The 17,891-nt window shown below is 35.8% G+C and overlaps 2 protein-coding genes across 2 annotated transcripts in view; one reads left to right on the forward strand and one right to left on the reverse strand.

Moving 5' to 3' along the window:
• The window catches only part of LOC124539248 (lysozyme-like), a 44,254-nt gene extending 30,921 nt beyond the window's left edge, over positions 1–13,333 (reverse strand). Inside the window, exons 1-3 of the mRNA XM_047116560.1 lie at positions 13,277–13,333; positions 10,866–11,020; positions 1,020–1,108 (exon numbers count right to left, since the gene is read on the reverse strand). Of these exons, the coding sequence (XP_046972516.1) occupies positions 1,020–1,108; positions 10,866–11,004 (228 nt within the window). The 5' untranslated portion in view covers positions 11,005–11,020; positions 13,277–13,333. The remainder of the gene's footprint in view (positions 1–1,019; positions 1,109–10,865; positions 11,021–13,276) is intronic.
• Positions 1–17,891, forward strand: part of LOC124539249 — a 118,601-nt gene that overhangs the window by 63,339 nt on the left and 37,371 nt on the right. The window lies entirely within an intron of this gene.

Below are 17,891 nucleotides of genomic sequence, written 5' to 3' on the forward strand. Positions count from 1 at the left end.
GAAAAATGTAACGTTCCGAAAATTGTTGACCGTTTCATAATTTAATCACGTAGGTAATAAGATATATCGGAACACGATACTTTATATGTATTACGTTCACTGAATAATTAGTGCCTTTGGGAGCTCGCTATATTTTGTAAAGTGACATTTCTCTTATATTTACTGACATATTTAAAGCGAGTTATAAATTTGTTGCTTAAAATAATTTTCACATTAGAACAAGTGTTTTGTTATTATTATACTATTAAGCAGCGTTTAATATTAACAAATATATTTCATTGTGTTGCTAGTAGTTTAAACACATGTTAATAAAATAATGTGTGTTATTTAGAATCAAAATCAAATAAATTTGCATGAATTTATTTTCATACATTACGACTTATGTACAGAGGTATTTAATCTCTACATAGTATAAAACAAAGTCGATTTTTCTGTCCCTGTGTCCCTTTGTACGCTTAAATCTTTAAAAGTACGCAACAGATTTTGATGCGTTTTTTTTTAAATATTTAGAGTGATTCGAGATTTTGTATATAATACGTAGACAATATAGTTAAGTAACACTGATAATTTGAAAAGTCTCTAATGTGACGTAAATAAACAAATTCTGTAGTATATTTAGTATGAGTATTGCGAACGTGCGAAGCCGGGGCGGGTTGCTAGTTTAATATAAAATACATTACATTGGTAGATCCTCTATTCTCTATCTATATTATATTCTATATTCTCTATCTCTATTCTATGAGAAGTTAATTCGTATCTCATTTCCGAAATATTAACTTGCAGTGATTAGATTATTTTGATGCGTGTACTTTAAATGTTATAATGTTATCAGTGAAACTTCACGATTAAGATTTGTGATTTTCGAGTTAATTTGCAGCATGACTTTATTGATAGACTTTTTGAATATGTTTTTTTTTATTAAATAAAAAAAACTGGCCGCCACTACCGTTATATTTCCTGTTTGACAGTAGAATGATGAGCGGGAGTTATTTATCCAGAGGGCAAAGAAATACACTTACTTGGAATAATCCGAAGCTGGTGTAAGAATTGTTGTGATTGGTAACTTTTTCAGTTGTCCTTCCGCTGGCGTGCTCGATCAGACACACCCCTGGGAAAGAAAAATAATTCTGTCAGTTAAGAGTTTAAGCTATTGTAGTCAGTTAGAACTAGCGCGCACTGGTAACTTTTGTCACTGGTTACTCTTGTCGAGTCCATGTATATGTATGAATGTGCGCGCACATTGCGACGAAGATTTAAAAGATTTAAAGACGAATGCTTGAAAATCGTCTAAGTAAACTCGTCAATTTGAAACACAAATTAAATTCGTCGACTTTAAAATAAGTAATTCTTATAATAACATTAAGTCGCGGAAACCGAATGAATTGCCGACCTTAATAAGCATTCACGGTGAACTTAGAGATCTCCAATTTGCATAAAAAGGGGGCATGATTCAAATGACAAAACATTTCGAGAGGCTCTTTCATTTAAGTTTAAAATTGTTAGCGCTCCAGTTTAATTGACACTGTAAAGGGACGCTGGGTTAATTCGAATTAATTCAAATTGATACGGCCTTAAATCAAAAGCGACGCTTGCTTTTGGATTTGTTCCGTTCATTGATATCTAAAGTATAACAGGTTGCATAAATCGATTAGACAATCCTTCAAAGTCTTGGGTACAGAGACAAAGATATCTTGAGTTTGAATATGTATTTATCGGTAAAAAGGCTTTGTGCCTGTGTAGGTAATCACTCAACATTTATTCCAACATCAAGCAGCAATACTTTGTATAGTAATCCATGTATAGTACTTTGTATAGTAATACATTGTATAGTATCCAAGGCTAGTGAGCCAGTGTAACGACTAACATTCGTATCGCATTGGAAATGTCAGGAAAGGTTGAAATTGGCCATGATCGCTTACCACCTGATGACCCATTTGCCTGCAGTAAGAAAATTTCTATACAGGTTGACAAATACTAACAAATGCCATCATTTTCCAGCCCACTTACCAGTTTTATAGAAGCAATATGAATTATATAAAGTATGTAACACAAATGGAAGGAAATTGAATATATATAAGTTTAATTTAAATGTCTATATTAGAAGTGCATCCAATGTTACCGAGAATGTTAGGAGCATTTTCCTGTTAACTCGTTACTCTGACTTCCTCAACGAAATACGAGCGAACCTCTTATTCGTCGAAGGTAATGAGATGGTGAAAGAAGTCATAAAATATGTTTTTTGCAAGCGTCGTGAAGCAGTAATTTTGAATGACGAATAAATGCGTCGTTTTCTATATTATAGCTGCGTTATTGTTATATTCTTATCTGAGAAATGGCTAATGTGTCAAAACTTGATGCTCTTTAAGGCTCTTCCCTTTCAAGTGTTAAATTGTTAGTTACTAGTCATCATAATCTTTAAGCTTATTCGGTTGAGATTATTGATAATGGCAAAAAAATAAAATAGAAAGGTTTATATTGAGTGATTATAATACGATTACCACGTGGTAGTGCCACGCTGTATACCTTCGGGTTACAGCCGAATGGGCCGGCACGCCCGGGGAAGTACCACTCTCTCACTTAAAATCGGCGTAAAGTGGTAGCTTTGCTACCGCGTTTCGACCGGTAAGTGAGATTTCCGGAGGCCCAATCCCCCTCCCCCCCAAAACTTGATGGCTGTGCAGAATTTGGTAAAATTACCCCAGGAGGGTACCATCAGCGACAGCGGTGGAGAATCCCTCTCTGGTCATCCATGCTCAGGACATACACCACCTGAGCAGGGATGCCCAGGCAGCCGTTTTTTAATTTTTAACTTTGCCGTTTAGTAAATTCAAATCGTTTGTAAAAAATACATTGGTAGAAAAAGCATATTATTCGATACAAGATTTTGTAGATGATAAAAAAGCGTGGAGTTAATAACTGTTGACTTCCAAGCAGGATACATTAATTGAAATAATTGTATTTAATTAACATGACGTTGTATTTTTTAAATGTTAAAAAAGAGTAACTACTGAGTTTCTTGCCGGTTCTTCTCGGTAGAATCTACTTTCCGAACCGGTGGTAGCTTCACTTAATTGTAAAATGACGATTCAAAAGTGCTTACAAAAGCCTACTTGAATAAAGTTTATTTTGATTTTGATTTTGCCCTCCGAATGCTGGGGGAGCAGGCATCATAAGGCAACCCCTACCACCCTCGCTGTGGACTTCTGCAACATAAGGGGACTCAACTCTAACCTCAACGCCGTTCACTACCATCTGGAAACGGCGAAGCCGGCCTTGCTCTTTCTAAACGAGACCCAGATATCTTCTCCTGCCGATACGACTTTTCTCTCGTACCCTGGGTACAAATTGGAACATTCCTTTATACCACGAGCTGGGATATGCGTTTACGTCAGAGATGATATCTGTTCTCGACGCCTCGGCAGCCTTGAAGGACAGGACCTATCGATTATCTGGCTGCGTGTAGATTGCGACGACCATCCGCGAATCTATGCGGGTCTTTATAGGTCCCATATCGATAATGCCGAAACCGACCGACTGGTTGAGCACGTCCAAATGGCTACAGATTCCGTGCTGCAGCAGATTCCATCCGCAGAGATCATTATTCTGGGTGACTTTAATACTCACCACGCAGAATGGCTCGGCTTATGCACCACTGATCGTGCGGGTAGATCTCTTCTGGACTTAGCTCTAGCATATGATCTGACACAACTGGTCAACTCGCCAACGCGAATACCGGATGTGGAAGATACACCTTCCCTGTTGGACCTTCTGCTGACTTCGCATCCGGATGGCTATCAGGTTATCGTCGATCCCCCTCTAGGCTCGTCTGACCACTGTCTCGTACAGTGCCGGTTGTGCGGTACTCACGGCCTCGCTTTGTTGGGTGCCGCCGAGTATGGCACTACAAGTCAGCAGATTGGGATAGGATGCGGTCTTTTTTTGCATCTTACCCATGGGGGCAGATTTGTTTCTCGCCGGATGATCCGAACGCTGCTGCTGACTCTGTTGTCGATGTGGTGCTTCAGGGTATGGAACTATTCATTCCTTACTCTGCAGTACCCATCGGTGGCAAGTCCCAGCCATGGTTTGGTCGCTTCTGCAAAACGGCATCACGCCGAAAGTGGGAACGCTATCAAACCTGGGCTAATGCATCTGCGTCTCGTGATGTAAATACCAGCGCATTCAAAAAGGAATATAGCTCTGCCTCTAGGTCCCTCAAAAACGAGATTGCTAGGGCGAAGACGGAGTACATTGGCAGAATTGGCGAGAGACTGGTGCGTCTCCCTTCAGGAACACGAGCGTTCTGGTCTCTCGCTAAGGCTGTCTTAGGGAATTTCTGTCAGCCCTCTTTTCCATCTCTGCACAGGGACGGTGAGTCATTGGCCCATACCGCGAAAGAGAAAGCTGATCTTTTAGGCTCTTTCTTCGCGTCGAACTCGACTCTGGATGACCAAGGAAAATCTCCACCAACAATTCCGCGGTGTGATACCACGATGCCGGAGGTTAATTTCCGGCAAAGTGCAGTTCGTAAAGCACTTCTTTCCTTGGACATTCATAAGTCGAGCGGACCTGATGGTATCCCTCCAATCGTGCTACGGATATGTGCTCCCGAGTTGGCACCGGTCTTAACGCGTCTTTTCCGGCAATCCTACACATTAGGCGTCGTCCCGAATTCCTGGAAGACAGCTTTGGTGCATCCGATCCCTAAAAAAGGCAACCGCTCAGACCCGTCCAATTATAGGCCTATAGCTATCACCTCCTTGCTCTCCAAGATAATGGAGTCCCTTATTAACTGCCAGCTCCTGCGGTACCTAGAGGAGAATCAGCTGATTAGTGACCGCCAGTACGGTTTCCGTCGGGGTCGCTCAGCCGGTGATCTTCTAGTTTACCTTACTCACAGGTGGGCTGAAGCAGTTGAGAGCAAGGGGGAGGCATTAGCAGCCAGCTTGGACATAGCGAAGGCCTTCGATCGCGTATGGCACAAAGCGCTTCTTTCGAAGCTTCCTTCCTATGGGCTTCCCGGGAAATTATGCAATTGGATTACCAGCTTTTTGGCAGATCTGAGCATCAAGGTCGTTGTCGACGGTGCATGCTCTGACTTAAAATTCATCAATGCTGGTGTTCCACAAGGCTGCGTTCTATCACCCACTCTGTTTCTTCTGCATATCAATGATTTGTTGCAAATCGGGAACATTCATTGCTATGCAGACGACAGTACCGTTGACACCTTATACACCGGCCGAGCTAATATTTCTCGGGAAAACGTCGAAGAGAACCGCAACAAACTTGTGTCTGAAATCGAGTCTTCATTAAACGAAGTCTCGAATTGGAGCCGGCTAAAACTAGTCCATTTCAACCCCAAAAAGACGCAAGTTTGCGCGTTAACCGCTAAAAAAACACCATTTGTCATATCTCCACGATTTGAGAACATTCCGATAGCCGCTACAGGTAGTATCGGAATACTTGGCGTTGATATTTCGAGCCTTGTTCAGTTCCGCGGTCAATTGGAAGGCAAAGCCAAATTGGCTTCAAAAAAGCTAGGCGTGCTCAGCAAGGCGAGACAGTATTTCACGTTGGCCCATCACCTAAAACTTTACAAGGCGCAAATTCGTCCTCACATGTAGTACTGCTCTCACCTCTAGGCGGGTGCTCCCCAGAACTAACTCCTTCCATTTGACCGCATCCAACGTAGAGCGGCTCGAGTTATCGACGGTCAAGCCCTTTCCGATTTCCTTGATCCTTTGGCTTTGCGTAGAGATGTCGGATCACTCTGCATCTTCTACCGAATTTTTCACGGGGAATGTTCCGAGGAATTGATTGGATTAATCCCGGATGCTGAATTTCACCTTCGGACATCTCGCCAAAATTCTAAGTTTCACCCGCACCACCTTGATGTCCGAAAATCCACAACACCGCGATTTCTCAGACATTTTCTGCCTCGCACAACCACTTTGTGGAACCAGCTTTCGCCGGCGGTTTTTCCGAACCGATACGACACGGGAACCTTCAATAAAAGAGCGTACTCCTTTTTGAAAGGCCGGCAACGCACCTGCAAGCCCCCTGGTGTTGCAGATGTCCATGGGTGGTGGTAGTCACTTTCCATCAGGTGAGCCTCCTGCTCGTTTGCCACCTATGCCATGCCATAAAAAAAAAGAAAACGATTCGTAACAAGCTATTTATAGAATAAATGGTGTAACAGTCTCAGTATTGTATGTTCCGCTTTGAATGGTGAGTGAGCCAGTGTAACTACAGGCACAAGAGCATAACATCTTAGTTCCCAAGGGTTGTAGCACATTGACGATGTAAGGAATAGTTAATGTTTCTTACAACGTCTTGTCTATGGATGATGGTGACCCCTTACCATCAGGTGGCCCATATGCTCCGCCAACCTATACCATAAAAAAATAGCGATTTTCCTGTATCATTATCGGCTAGTTATTTTCTTATTGACATAATTTAGATGGTAGGCAAAATTTGTATATAATTGTTGTAAGGTTCCGTACCTCTGAAGAAAAAAAAATTGAAATAAAGGTAAATACAGATTTTATGGTTTTAAAAAAAGAATGTTTACGTCGCATTGCCTAAACCTACATCGCAAAGGGAATTTAAAAGTCACATGTTACTTTTATTTGTTGAACAAGCAGAGAAAGAAAATTCTAAAACTGTAAATTTGTTATTCCCCACAGTATCCGTTTCTTTATCTGTCTGGTGGTGCGGAACCCTCAGTGCGCGAATCTAACTCGCACTTGCTTGGATTGCTCTGAATTGTGAATATTATAATTGTGGCAATACCAACAACAACAACAGTCTGTAAATTTCCCACTGCTGGGTTAAAGCCTCCTCTCCTTTTCAAGAGAAGGTTTGGAACATATTCCAAAACGCTGTTCCAAATTACACGTCATGTGGCACAATTTTTATGAAATTAAACTCATGTACTTTTCCTCAAAATGTTTCCTTCACCGCCGAGCTCGAGATTAATTATGAGTAAACACAAAATAAGCACACAACTATTCAGTAGTGCTTGCCTGGGTTTGAACCCGCAATCATCGGTTAAGATGCACGTGTTAATCACTCACCATTCACAAACCAAAAATTGAACACTGATCTTATACTCTATCAATACTTATTGAAATTAAAAAAAATATGTAATTAGCAGCTGATTAGTGTAATCAAGATAAACTTCTGATCTTCATTTCGACATGTTAATAAAATCGATATTCAATGATGATCCACGTATCCAAAGATGAAGTCAAATCGAAGTTTAAGATACTCAGCGATGAGTAATATAACAGGCGAAGTTGCCTTCAATCGCTTTAAGTTCGAGAGATTCGGAACAAGAGTAGGCATATCACTAATTAATTCTTGTTCGATAACTGATACAGTATATATTACTGGCTGTATTACATTGAGTTTCTTATTTGTATTACAAGCATATATTTTAGCTTTTGTTTACACCGAACAAGTGAAGTCAATGCACGTTGACCCGTCCTATTATCCACGTGTAAGTGTTCAATGATAGCTTCTATAGTGTGAGTGTTGCTTCCTTTATATTTTAATCTATTCAGACACACGCACACTAATATACGACATAAAAGATTTTTATATCAACTGGCAATATCTCTACTACTTATTCCCGATTTCCAGTAATGAGGTTTGATTAAATGTGCAATATAATTAGAAAATGTATATGTGTCTGCATAATAATCTGTCCAACCTTATTTAATAAGATTTAGAAACCCATTATAACTGTATTCAGTTATCGTAACATTTCAGCAATGATACTGGCTGGTATGAATGCTGCGAATGTATTGCCGCAGCTTATTTATAAGTACATTTTGTTAAATGATATATCAAAAGGATTGGTTAGCAAAGTTAGGCCCTGAGTTCTGGTTGAGTATTTCAATTATCTGTACTCATAAAATTGTTTTTTTTTTCACTAGCTATCAACGCACAGGAAAAGCAAGAAAGTTTAAATTTGGAATACATGTTTATTTTATAACGTAAGTTTCTTTAACAAGGATGAGTCAAATTTCAAATTTATTGGGCTTGGTATATGCTGGATATCTATATGAAACATATAGATGTTTTTTTCGTATGTAATCGGGACGCGCAGTATGTACTGTAAATTAAAACCAAAATTGGTTACGTGGTTCCAGCACTAGTCTGCTATGAATAAACCTCCTATCAATCCATACATGTTTTAAGAGCCAATTAACGGTAATTTTAGTGTTAAGTACATTCATCATTTCCATCAATACAAGATTATACAGAGGATAAAAAAGCGTGGAATTAATACTTGTTTTTTATGGTATAGTTTGGCGGACGAGCATATGGGCCACCTAGTGGTAAGTGTTCACCATCACCCATAGATAATGACGTTGTAAGATATATTACAATTCCTTACATCATCAATGTGCCAACAACCTTGGGAACTAAGTCATGTCCCTTGTGCCTGTAATTACACTGGCTCACTCACCTTTCAAATTGGAACACAACAATCCTGAGTACTGTTATTTGGTGGTAGAATAACTGATGAGTGGGTGGTACCTACCAGACGGGCTTGCACAAAGCCCTGCCACCAAGTAACTTATACTAACTTATACTTGTTTACTTCCAGGCAGGATATATTACATACTTATAAAATTGTGTTTAACTAAAGACATGTGTCTTTATTTTTAAATGTTAAAAAAGAGTAACTACTGAGTTTCTTGTCGGTTCTTCTTGAATTTACTTACTGAATCAGTGGTAACTTCACTTAATATAGTTGTAAAAAGTGCTTATAGAAGCCTACTTGAATAAAGTATATTGATTTTGATTTCATTTAAATTTTGCCTTAACAAAAACTGTATACTAAAATCAGTGTCATCATTCCTTGTGTTCGTTTGAGTTTACTAAATTAATCTTCGTTAAAAATAACGTTGCGTAACGTTAATTCATTAATGTATACAAACATAACGACTTTTGTACAAGACACACTAGCTAAGCTCTTTACACCAAAGCGGCCAAGTCAAAGCCTAGTTGTAATTCAACATATATCATACGCCTCGAGAGAACTGAGCGGTACTTTGCTGATTAGTCCTGTGTTCGCTAATGCATCTATCTCACAGCTTGCGTTGTCAGCACCTCTGGGATAGTCTTTGCTGGGTTAACTCACTCGCTTGAATGATAGACGCTGTACAAGTATTTGCAAGCTCAATTCACTTTACAATCAAGCGGAAATACTTTCTGTGGTATAAAGATTTTTACATATATTTTTTACGTACAATGCATTTACATATTTATATAGATAGATAGGGCTCTGTACCATAATCTATGTAAAGGGCAAAGATAAATATCAAGTCCGGGAGGCGTCTTTTATATTTGATTTATTTCGTTTTTTAATAACAAATATTAACACGGTTTATGAGGTACAGCTTTGGGACAGACGTACAGATGACAGCCGAGTAATAGGGTTCGTTTTACCGTTTGTGTACATAACCCTAAAAGGAATACCTACTGAATTTTATGTGGGTTCTGATCGGTAGAATTTAAATTTCGAACCAATGGTTATTTTTTTTAAAATTACATCACGGAAACGACCGAAAGTACTCGAAAGATTTGAAAAAACGTATTCGACTTTAATAATTTTGCATAGTAAACAAATATTGGTTTAGATAATAGGTTTTATTTCGAATAATTGTATCGATTCTAAAATCGTTTTCTCTTTATTCCATACGTATACGAATAACATTATCTCGTTGAAGTTTTTCTAGCTCCATCTTCATGGACCATAAGTTCTAATGAAAATTAAATCCTCTTAAAATTTTGCAATTCGTGGTTAGACGGTCAGGCTCCATTTCAGTTTAACTGCACTGTTACTTTTACCTGAAACGTCTGTTCTCATCCATTTCTCTGTCTCCGGATTTGTTAAAGAAAATTGGATACTTTTTCCAACGCTATTTTCCTTTTGATTAAATTTGGTAGCGGTGAGACATTCTTGATAAGGTATTTCGTTTTCGTTTTGTAATTCGGATGTTTTAAGTGCTGTGATTATATACGTGACTATATTTAATTAAATAAAATGCAATAAATAATTTTTTTTCTATTCTTTTACTCTTATTACGCTAGTTTTTGCTATTATCTCGTCATAATTATGAAAAAAATTGTAGTTATCACAAATAAAATTTGTATCACTTATAATTTTTAATAAAAAAGATTACATCACTTTTACTCGGAAAACCAACCGTTTTCGAGAAAAATTGATTTTAAACATACATATAATCCAATTCTAGGGAAGAAGTGTTTTTTCGTGGGCTAGACAAAGAAGGATATACGGCCAAAGTTTTTCGTTTGTCACACGACCAACGCAAATAAATAAATAACAAAAAACTACTTGTCGTGACCTTCGATCCTGGATAACTTTCTTAGCGGCATGGGTCAATGGTGACTTTTGGGATTTTGTTTAGAACCACAAAAGGAACGTTTATCCCTTCTTTTTTTCCTTGTTTTTCCGAAGTTTCATCTTTACTTTATTATTCACTGGACTACTAAAAGATAACTGTTAACTCTAGATTTGAAGACACAAGGTACCTATCGGGAAATACAGACTAGAACAAAGTATTCCACAGTTTTAGATTAGTTTTAGATTGGCCTTAGAAGCTATTCAAATGCACATCCACCAGGCTTCTGTCTTCATTTAAATTAAGCTACCGTTTAATGAATAAAGAGTTTATTGATGTTATTGTATAATTTCTTAAACATAACAATATATATTTAAGTCAATGGCGTTATCAAGCGAATTAATATCAGATGCATATTAGTTATATTTGCTCGGAAACTTAGCATTCCAATTGCATAATCTTGTGATTAGTTAAGCCAATACTTACAATTTGATATCAAAGCACGTGGAAAGTTGTACCGGAGAAGTTCCCTCGAGAGCTGACAGCGTGTGAAGGTTCTTGCATGGCCCTCTATGTTCGTCACTAAGGACACGGCGACCCAAAACAGCACCAGTTGGCATCGCATTGTGATTATTGGTTATCTAATAACATCAAAAGTATTAGTAAATATTGAATTAATAACACAATGTGAAAACGATTGCTTCAGTAAAAGAGTAACTACTGTGTTTCTTGTAGGTTCTTCTCGGTAAAAAGTAAAAGGAAAGTAACAGCCTGTAAATTTCCCACTGCTGAGATAAGGCCTCCTCTTCCATTAAGGAGAGGGTTTGGAACATATTCCACCACGCTGTTCCAATGCGGGTTTGTGGAATGCACATGTGGCAGAATTTCGATGAAATTAGACACATGCACGTTTCCTCACGATGTTTTCCTTCACCGCCGAGCATGAGGTGAATTATAAACACAATTAAGCACATATATATAGTGGTGCTTGCCTGGGTTTGAACCCGCAATCATCGGTTAAGATGCACGCGTTCTAACCACGGGGCCATCTCAGCTCTTTTAAATCTTCTTCTCGGTAGAATCTGCTTTCCGAACTGGTGCTAGCTTCACTTATTATAGTTGTTAAGTGACGATTCAACAGTGCTTGGGTAAATCTACTCGAATAAACTCCTTTAAGGTAAAAAATTTGTTCCTCAAAATGCTCTCTTTGATATTTCGATCATGCAATTAAAAGAACCACATTTCTTACTGTAGGTACTGTACATTATTACTGCTACATTTTATTAAAAGTATTATAGATTTTTAAAGAATTATAACCCATCCCTTTTCAAGAAGTTATTTCTTGTTCTTTATATTATTATTCCTATTAACCACTGCAATTAAGTAGGCTAGTGCTAGCAGAATAACTTAAGAGGTTACAATCAAACATACGTATTTTACACTGCAAGGCGGCCCAGAAACCAATGCACTATTGTAGCTTAATCGAATTAAAGAACTGTTACAGCATCTAGACACTAACAAGTAACCCTTGGGTATCTTGTTAAGTGGTACATAGACTGGGTATTGCTTTGTATGTACTTTTATATAATACTTTGTTATATTACATATATTTTTAGTACTAAAATTAGTAATAATATAGAATCTTAGTGGTAATATATTCGTAGGTATTAACTAGAAATTAAAAAAAGAAATAGGTCAAAAGCCGATTGCATAATAATTTTGCAAGAAATACAGGTTTTTCATTGTCTACTTTGAAGCAAAATATTTTGGTGGTTGATGTAAAAACTTGAATTTGTCTAAATAATTTTTAGTTGTCCGTACTATTCTGTAGAAACTCGAATATAATCTCACTCGTGAAATGCATTGATTTAAGGTGATACGCCATTTTGATGTCAATATCCAGTTATGTTGCATATTACTTTCTGCATTACACAATTGTGTACTGCGGAAACTGCATGTTTGTTCTATAATTTTTAATTTTATTTTATTAAAAAAAATACAAAGTGTGGATTCAAAATGAATAAAGTTTTTTTTTCTGTTAAAAACGGTAAATTCAAAAATATATTATAAATGAAAAAATAGATATTTTCTTTATAATAAAGTCAATAATAAAATTTGTCATATTTTGTTACTAGAAAAAAAATTTAGACTATTCATACATTTTTTTTGTTCTTTAAAAAACATCGAATAGTAAAATTTAGTTAATCGTTACGCACAACGAAATTTATATAAATTTGAATATAATACTTACACGCGGGTCTACTATAGGGTAGATTTATTAGTACCGAAAAGCTTTGTTTTATGCATAACGAATGAAAACGTATTCTCTGAAACTAGTATTTAGTACGCAGGTAGTGCTTGTAAGCGAATATAATCGTATGTATTAGTGTGGTTTCAAAACGGTCCAGTAGCATGAAATAATAAGTAAATGTACAAAAAAAGAAAAGAAATAAGACTATGTCTTTGTATAGCTAATAAAAATACTTTTATCGGATTTTCATTGGTTATTCGAAAATCAATTACATAAATACGACAACGTGATTGGCTAAAAACGTTTAAAAATATAGAAACAAAAGTATAAAATAAATCCCTTTGAAAATTGTTATGTTTATTTATCAAACGCGTCCGTTTAAATATTATTTGAACTTAATATTAATACTTGATTGCTTGAATAATGCTAGTAAAAATACCTTTATCCGATTTTCATTGGTTATTCGAAAATCAATTACATAAATACGACAACGTGATTGGCTAAAAACGTTTAAAAATATAGAAACAAAAGTATAAAATAAATCCCTTTGAAGTTTGTTCTGTTTATTTATTGAACGAGTCCGTTTACATATTATTTAAACTTAATATTAATATTTATTTTCTAGTATTAAGAACAGAGATATTACCTTAACAATAGTCTGCTCAGGAGATGCAAGTGCAACTAACTGTTACTCAGGACTCAGGGGCCCTGTCAATTATTCAATTATGTATTGCACGCATCTAACGCACGCATTTAAGGGGAAGCACACACGAATCGCGAAATATTCAATTCTCTCAAAGAAGGTACTATGTAATATTTATTTATAAGTGTATTTGAATTGTTTATTAAAAAAAATAGCAGAGATAACAGATTTGTAGCATTTATATGTTTACTAGATGTCGCCCTCTCACGTTTTAGGGGTTCGTTATCATGTGTTAGGCAAAAAAGTATCCTATCTCCTTTCTTTAGAGTTCAAGTTTGCTTTTTACAAAAATAATTCAAACTCGCTTCATTAGTTTGGTCGTGAATGAGCAACAGACAGACAAAAAAACACAGTTACTTTCACATTTATATTATTAGTAGGTATATGTCGCTATGTCGTAAATCGTCGTAATACGATCGTCGTACGACGATTTAAAACTTAATAATGAAATATATATGAAACTCAATAAATGGCAAAACCAAAACGTCAGGAGGAATGTTTTTGGTGCCGAGAGTAGAGATTTATGTTTAAAACTGTTTTATTTTCTTTCGAAACACTTAAAGGGGTGGCAGTTGGTCTTAGCATAAATCGGACAAACTTTTTTATTTGCCATTTATTACTTTAAAGTCTAGCAAGATATCATTTAACGGAAAATCTCCATATAAAATTTTAATATTATTATATATAAAGAATGAATAGCATTATCACTATGATTTTTCGCATTAAATTAAACAGTGACAATTTTAATTAAGTGGATCACAATAGAAAACGATTGTCTTAGTAAAATCCGTGAAAAAACATAACACATTGTACTAAAGATAAATAGACTTAAGCGCCCGTTTTTTTTTTGAAAATGGAATTTTAACGTATTCTTTTTATTTACGATACCGATTGAATGCACAATGGCCTTTAAAGAACACTTCAGACAAAAGTATAGTGCGCGTTTGCTATCGCCTAAACCCCTGTTCCCGGGATCATTTATGGCTGCGATTTCAGCGTAAAGACTCGCAGTTTTTTAAACGGCGTTAGGAGACTCGTACAGCTATGCAATGGCAACACCTAACCATTAGATATATGTTTTGTTTTATGCGATTTTGTTCTGGAATTTTCCAACATTTAAGTGTTTCATCGTCGTTTTATTTTACGTTTGCGTTGTGTCGTATCGTTATAAAAATATTATTACTTCTATGTTAAATATCTACTATATTATCAAGTATGCTTACCTCCATACAGCAAAACTATTAGTCGCCCACAGCTTTGCTCGCGTTTTAGGGAGTTGATTGCTCATATATTGAGCAAAAAATGCCTATGTCAATTTTTAAAGATCAAGTTTGCTTCATACAAAATTTCATCAAATTCGGTTCAGCGGTTTGGTCGTGAAAGAGTGACAGCAGATAGACAGAGTTACTTTAGCGGCGCAAAGCGTATGTCTAATAAAAACCTATCACTATTAGGATTGGGTTTTGAGGACGAGAAAGAAAGGAGGATACTACTAGGGTAAAACCTGTATAACAAAAAAGGTCTTATGAACATATCGTTAAAAGAATTTGATGATGGGACCTGAACTTAAATTTATTTAAGTTACATATAAAGTTTGAAAACTTATTACATACAGGTTTGAATTTGTTTTTTTTTTTTATCACAAATGCATATTTTTTATAATGTTTCGTAAATGAACTTTTCGAATGAATCATCTATACATAGCGGTTGTAATTCAACTCTCAAATCAGAGCTAAAAAACTAGATAAAAATATTTAATCATAATTTTTTAAATATTAAATATATTCTAATCCAAAAAAAATTATATATATGTAACAACATTGCAAAATGTTGATGTAAGAGAAATGGCGTAGAATAAAACACTCTTCTCTCAAATTAATATTTCAGAACCTCACTTCATAAACAAAACCTCACGATACAAAGGGCTCCACATTTTTACAAAGCCTTTATAATTCTCAACAATAATGAAAATGAAAATGGATTTGAAACAATGTTTGTTGTTGAAACTCTTATTAAGCGTGGTAAATGTCAGGGGCATTAACTCTCAGTGATGTATCGTTAAGGGTCCGAAATAAACCAAAGTAATGCGATCTTCATATCGCGTCGTTTGTTTTGAATTTTTTTGAGAAAATTTAAAATTTAAAGGTCAATTTCAATTGGTCGCTCAAAAGCTTAAGCGTGTCCTTAGAAAGCGATTAATTTGAATATTATCTCACCTCTGCTGACATTTTAAATTTTAGTACGTTTGAAAATAACATTTAAAATTTTTTTTTGATTGAATAACGTTGTGATTTTCTGACGATGTGTTTGCTTGATAGTTTTATATTGGATTGATTATATTTTCTAATATATTCCCATTTTATTTCGTAACGAAATCAAACCCTAAAAGTCCAAAAGAATGTAAAACTATTGGATTTGAAATCGATACACGAATATTTACTTTACCGATTCCAGACAGATTGAAATTAATCTAAAATAAATTTTATTTTCTGTTTTCGTATTATATTCGAATCAGAAAAAAATTTACAATTTTTTTTATGTAAATATAGTCTTTACGTACTCTTATTTAATACGAAAACTACGAGAATTATGTAGCATTGAAACTTAATATCTATTATATTTTAGTTTTATGAAAGTAATCACCGAAAATTTATAGCCTTATATGTATGGTCTTATTTTGTAAATTAATAGAAATTTATGTCTTAATATATGGGTGTCTCATTTATATAAATAAATATAAAAAAATATAACCAGAAATATTTTTTGTAATCATCAAAAAATAACCATAAATCACTTTTTTTAAATATTTTCAATAAAAATAAGTTCAAATTTTATATATTGTATTATATTATATTTATATTGCTTTATGGTTTTTGTTTTCAAATGATATCCAAATTGTCCTAATGTCCATTTTCTCAAGGTGCTTTGCGCTGATTCAATCTATTTGAGATATGGGCCAACGACCGTCCATCAACCACCTAATAGTCCTGTTAGAGTTGTTCCCATCGTATCGGCCTAATGCAGTTCTAGGTATTAAACGATAAGATATCAGCATCCATATACTGTTTACAACATATAACAAAACAAATAGTAATAATGTAATCTATATTTAATGTAATTTCAATGTTTACACCTATAAAGATGTATCACCTTGAATGTTACCTATAGTAACAGCCTGTAAATTTCCCATTGCTGGGATAAGGCCTCCTCTTCCATTAAGGAACATATTCCACCACGCTGTTTTAATCAGGGTTGGTAGAATGCAGTAGTGTAATGTGGCAGAATTTCGAGAAAATTAGACACATGTAGGTTTCCTAACGATGTTTCCCTTCACCGCTGAGCACGAGATGAACTATAAACACAAGTCACACATATGCATTTGAAAACGCAATCATCGATTAAGATGCACGCGTTCTAACCACTGGACCTTCCCACCAAACATGTAACCTTTTTTTTTTTTCGCTGGAAAAACGCTTTACGCGCTTCCCCCACGTGATGGATGGGGGGGGGGGGACACCCCGGTTTCCTGGACGCCGAGTGCACCCAGGACCACCGGGTTTACCCACTAAAAAACCAGCGGTACCCTCTCCGTCTTTCGGCGGGCGCCACGGGATTGCTTACGCATGCTACCGTGACGCCCTGACGGTCGACCCGGCTATGCTGGCCTCCAACACCTAGGGGGGATTCTCGGTACTGAGACCCCCTCTTTTCCCTGCGGTGCCTATTGAGGTGGGGGGAGAAGGTGCGCGTAGCGCCTTTTCCTCCTCCCCGGTCGGCGGAGCGGGTCTGCAGCGGCATCCTCCCGCTCCCGCTCCGCGGCTTCCTTCTGCGACCACACATGTAACCTATACCAAATATTAATTTTAAGTACTTAGTTATAAGTCGATGTTATAACTTTTATAATAAATAAATAAAATAAGTATCATTGCCTAGTCTGATTTTTTTTCCGTACGAAGTCGGAACGAATAGCTTGTTATTCATAAATGTTTAGAGTTATTATTGTTGCGATTGTTTCGTTCGTTTGATGGCAATTCTGACTTAGGTGGTAGGTATATGGTGGCTAACCATCTTTTCGAGAATTCCTCAATAATAAAAAGGAGATAGAAATTAATTTTACGTAATTATAATATTAGGACGTAAGTAACGTCTTATTTAGAAGTAATTTCTGAAATAAAGATGAAAACGCTCGTTTCTAGTTAAGATAGTGAGAAATTCCGATTTTCTAAATAAAAACTAAATTGACCTTCTGTTAATCTGAGGCAATGTTGGACGTTAAATATTTTTAACTATTTTTACAATCTTATTCAAAGTTCAACTGCAAACGATAGTTAAAATTAAAAAAAAAAAAAAAATTACTTTTATTTAATTTTGAATATTTTTTTACAAAAAACAATATATTGTAGTGTGGCTAGATTTATTAATCGTTCTTAAAAAAATATAAAAATAAATAAAAAGTAAATTCTATTTTGAATATTAATATGACTATATATGAAGTAGTAAGTACGCTTTTAAAAACTGTATTATTCTAAAGAACATTTTTATATAATGCCATTATTGC

This window comes from Vanessa cardui, chromosome 22, assembly GCF_905220365.1.
Source record: "Vanessa cardui chromosome 22, ilVanCard2.1, whole genome shotgun sequence".
NCBI lineage: Eukaryota > Metazoa > Arthropoda > Insecta > Lepidoptera > Nymphalidae > Vanessa > Vanessa cardui.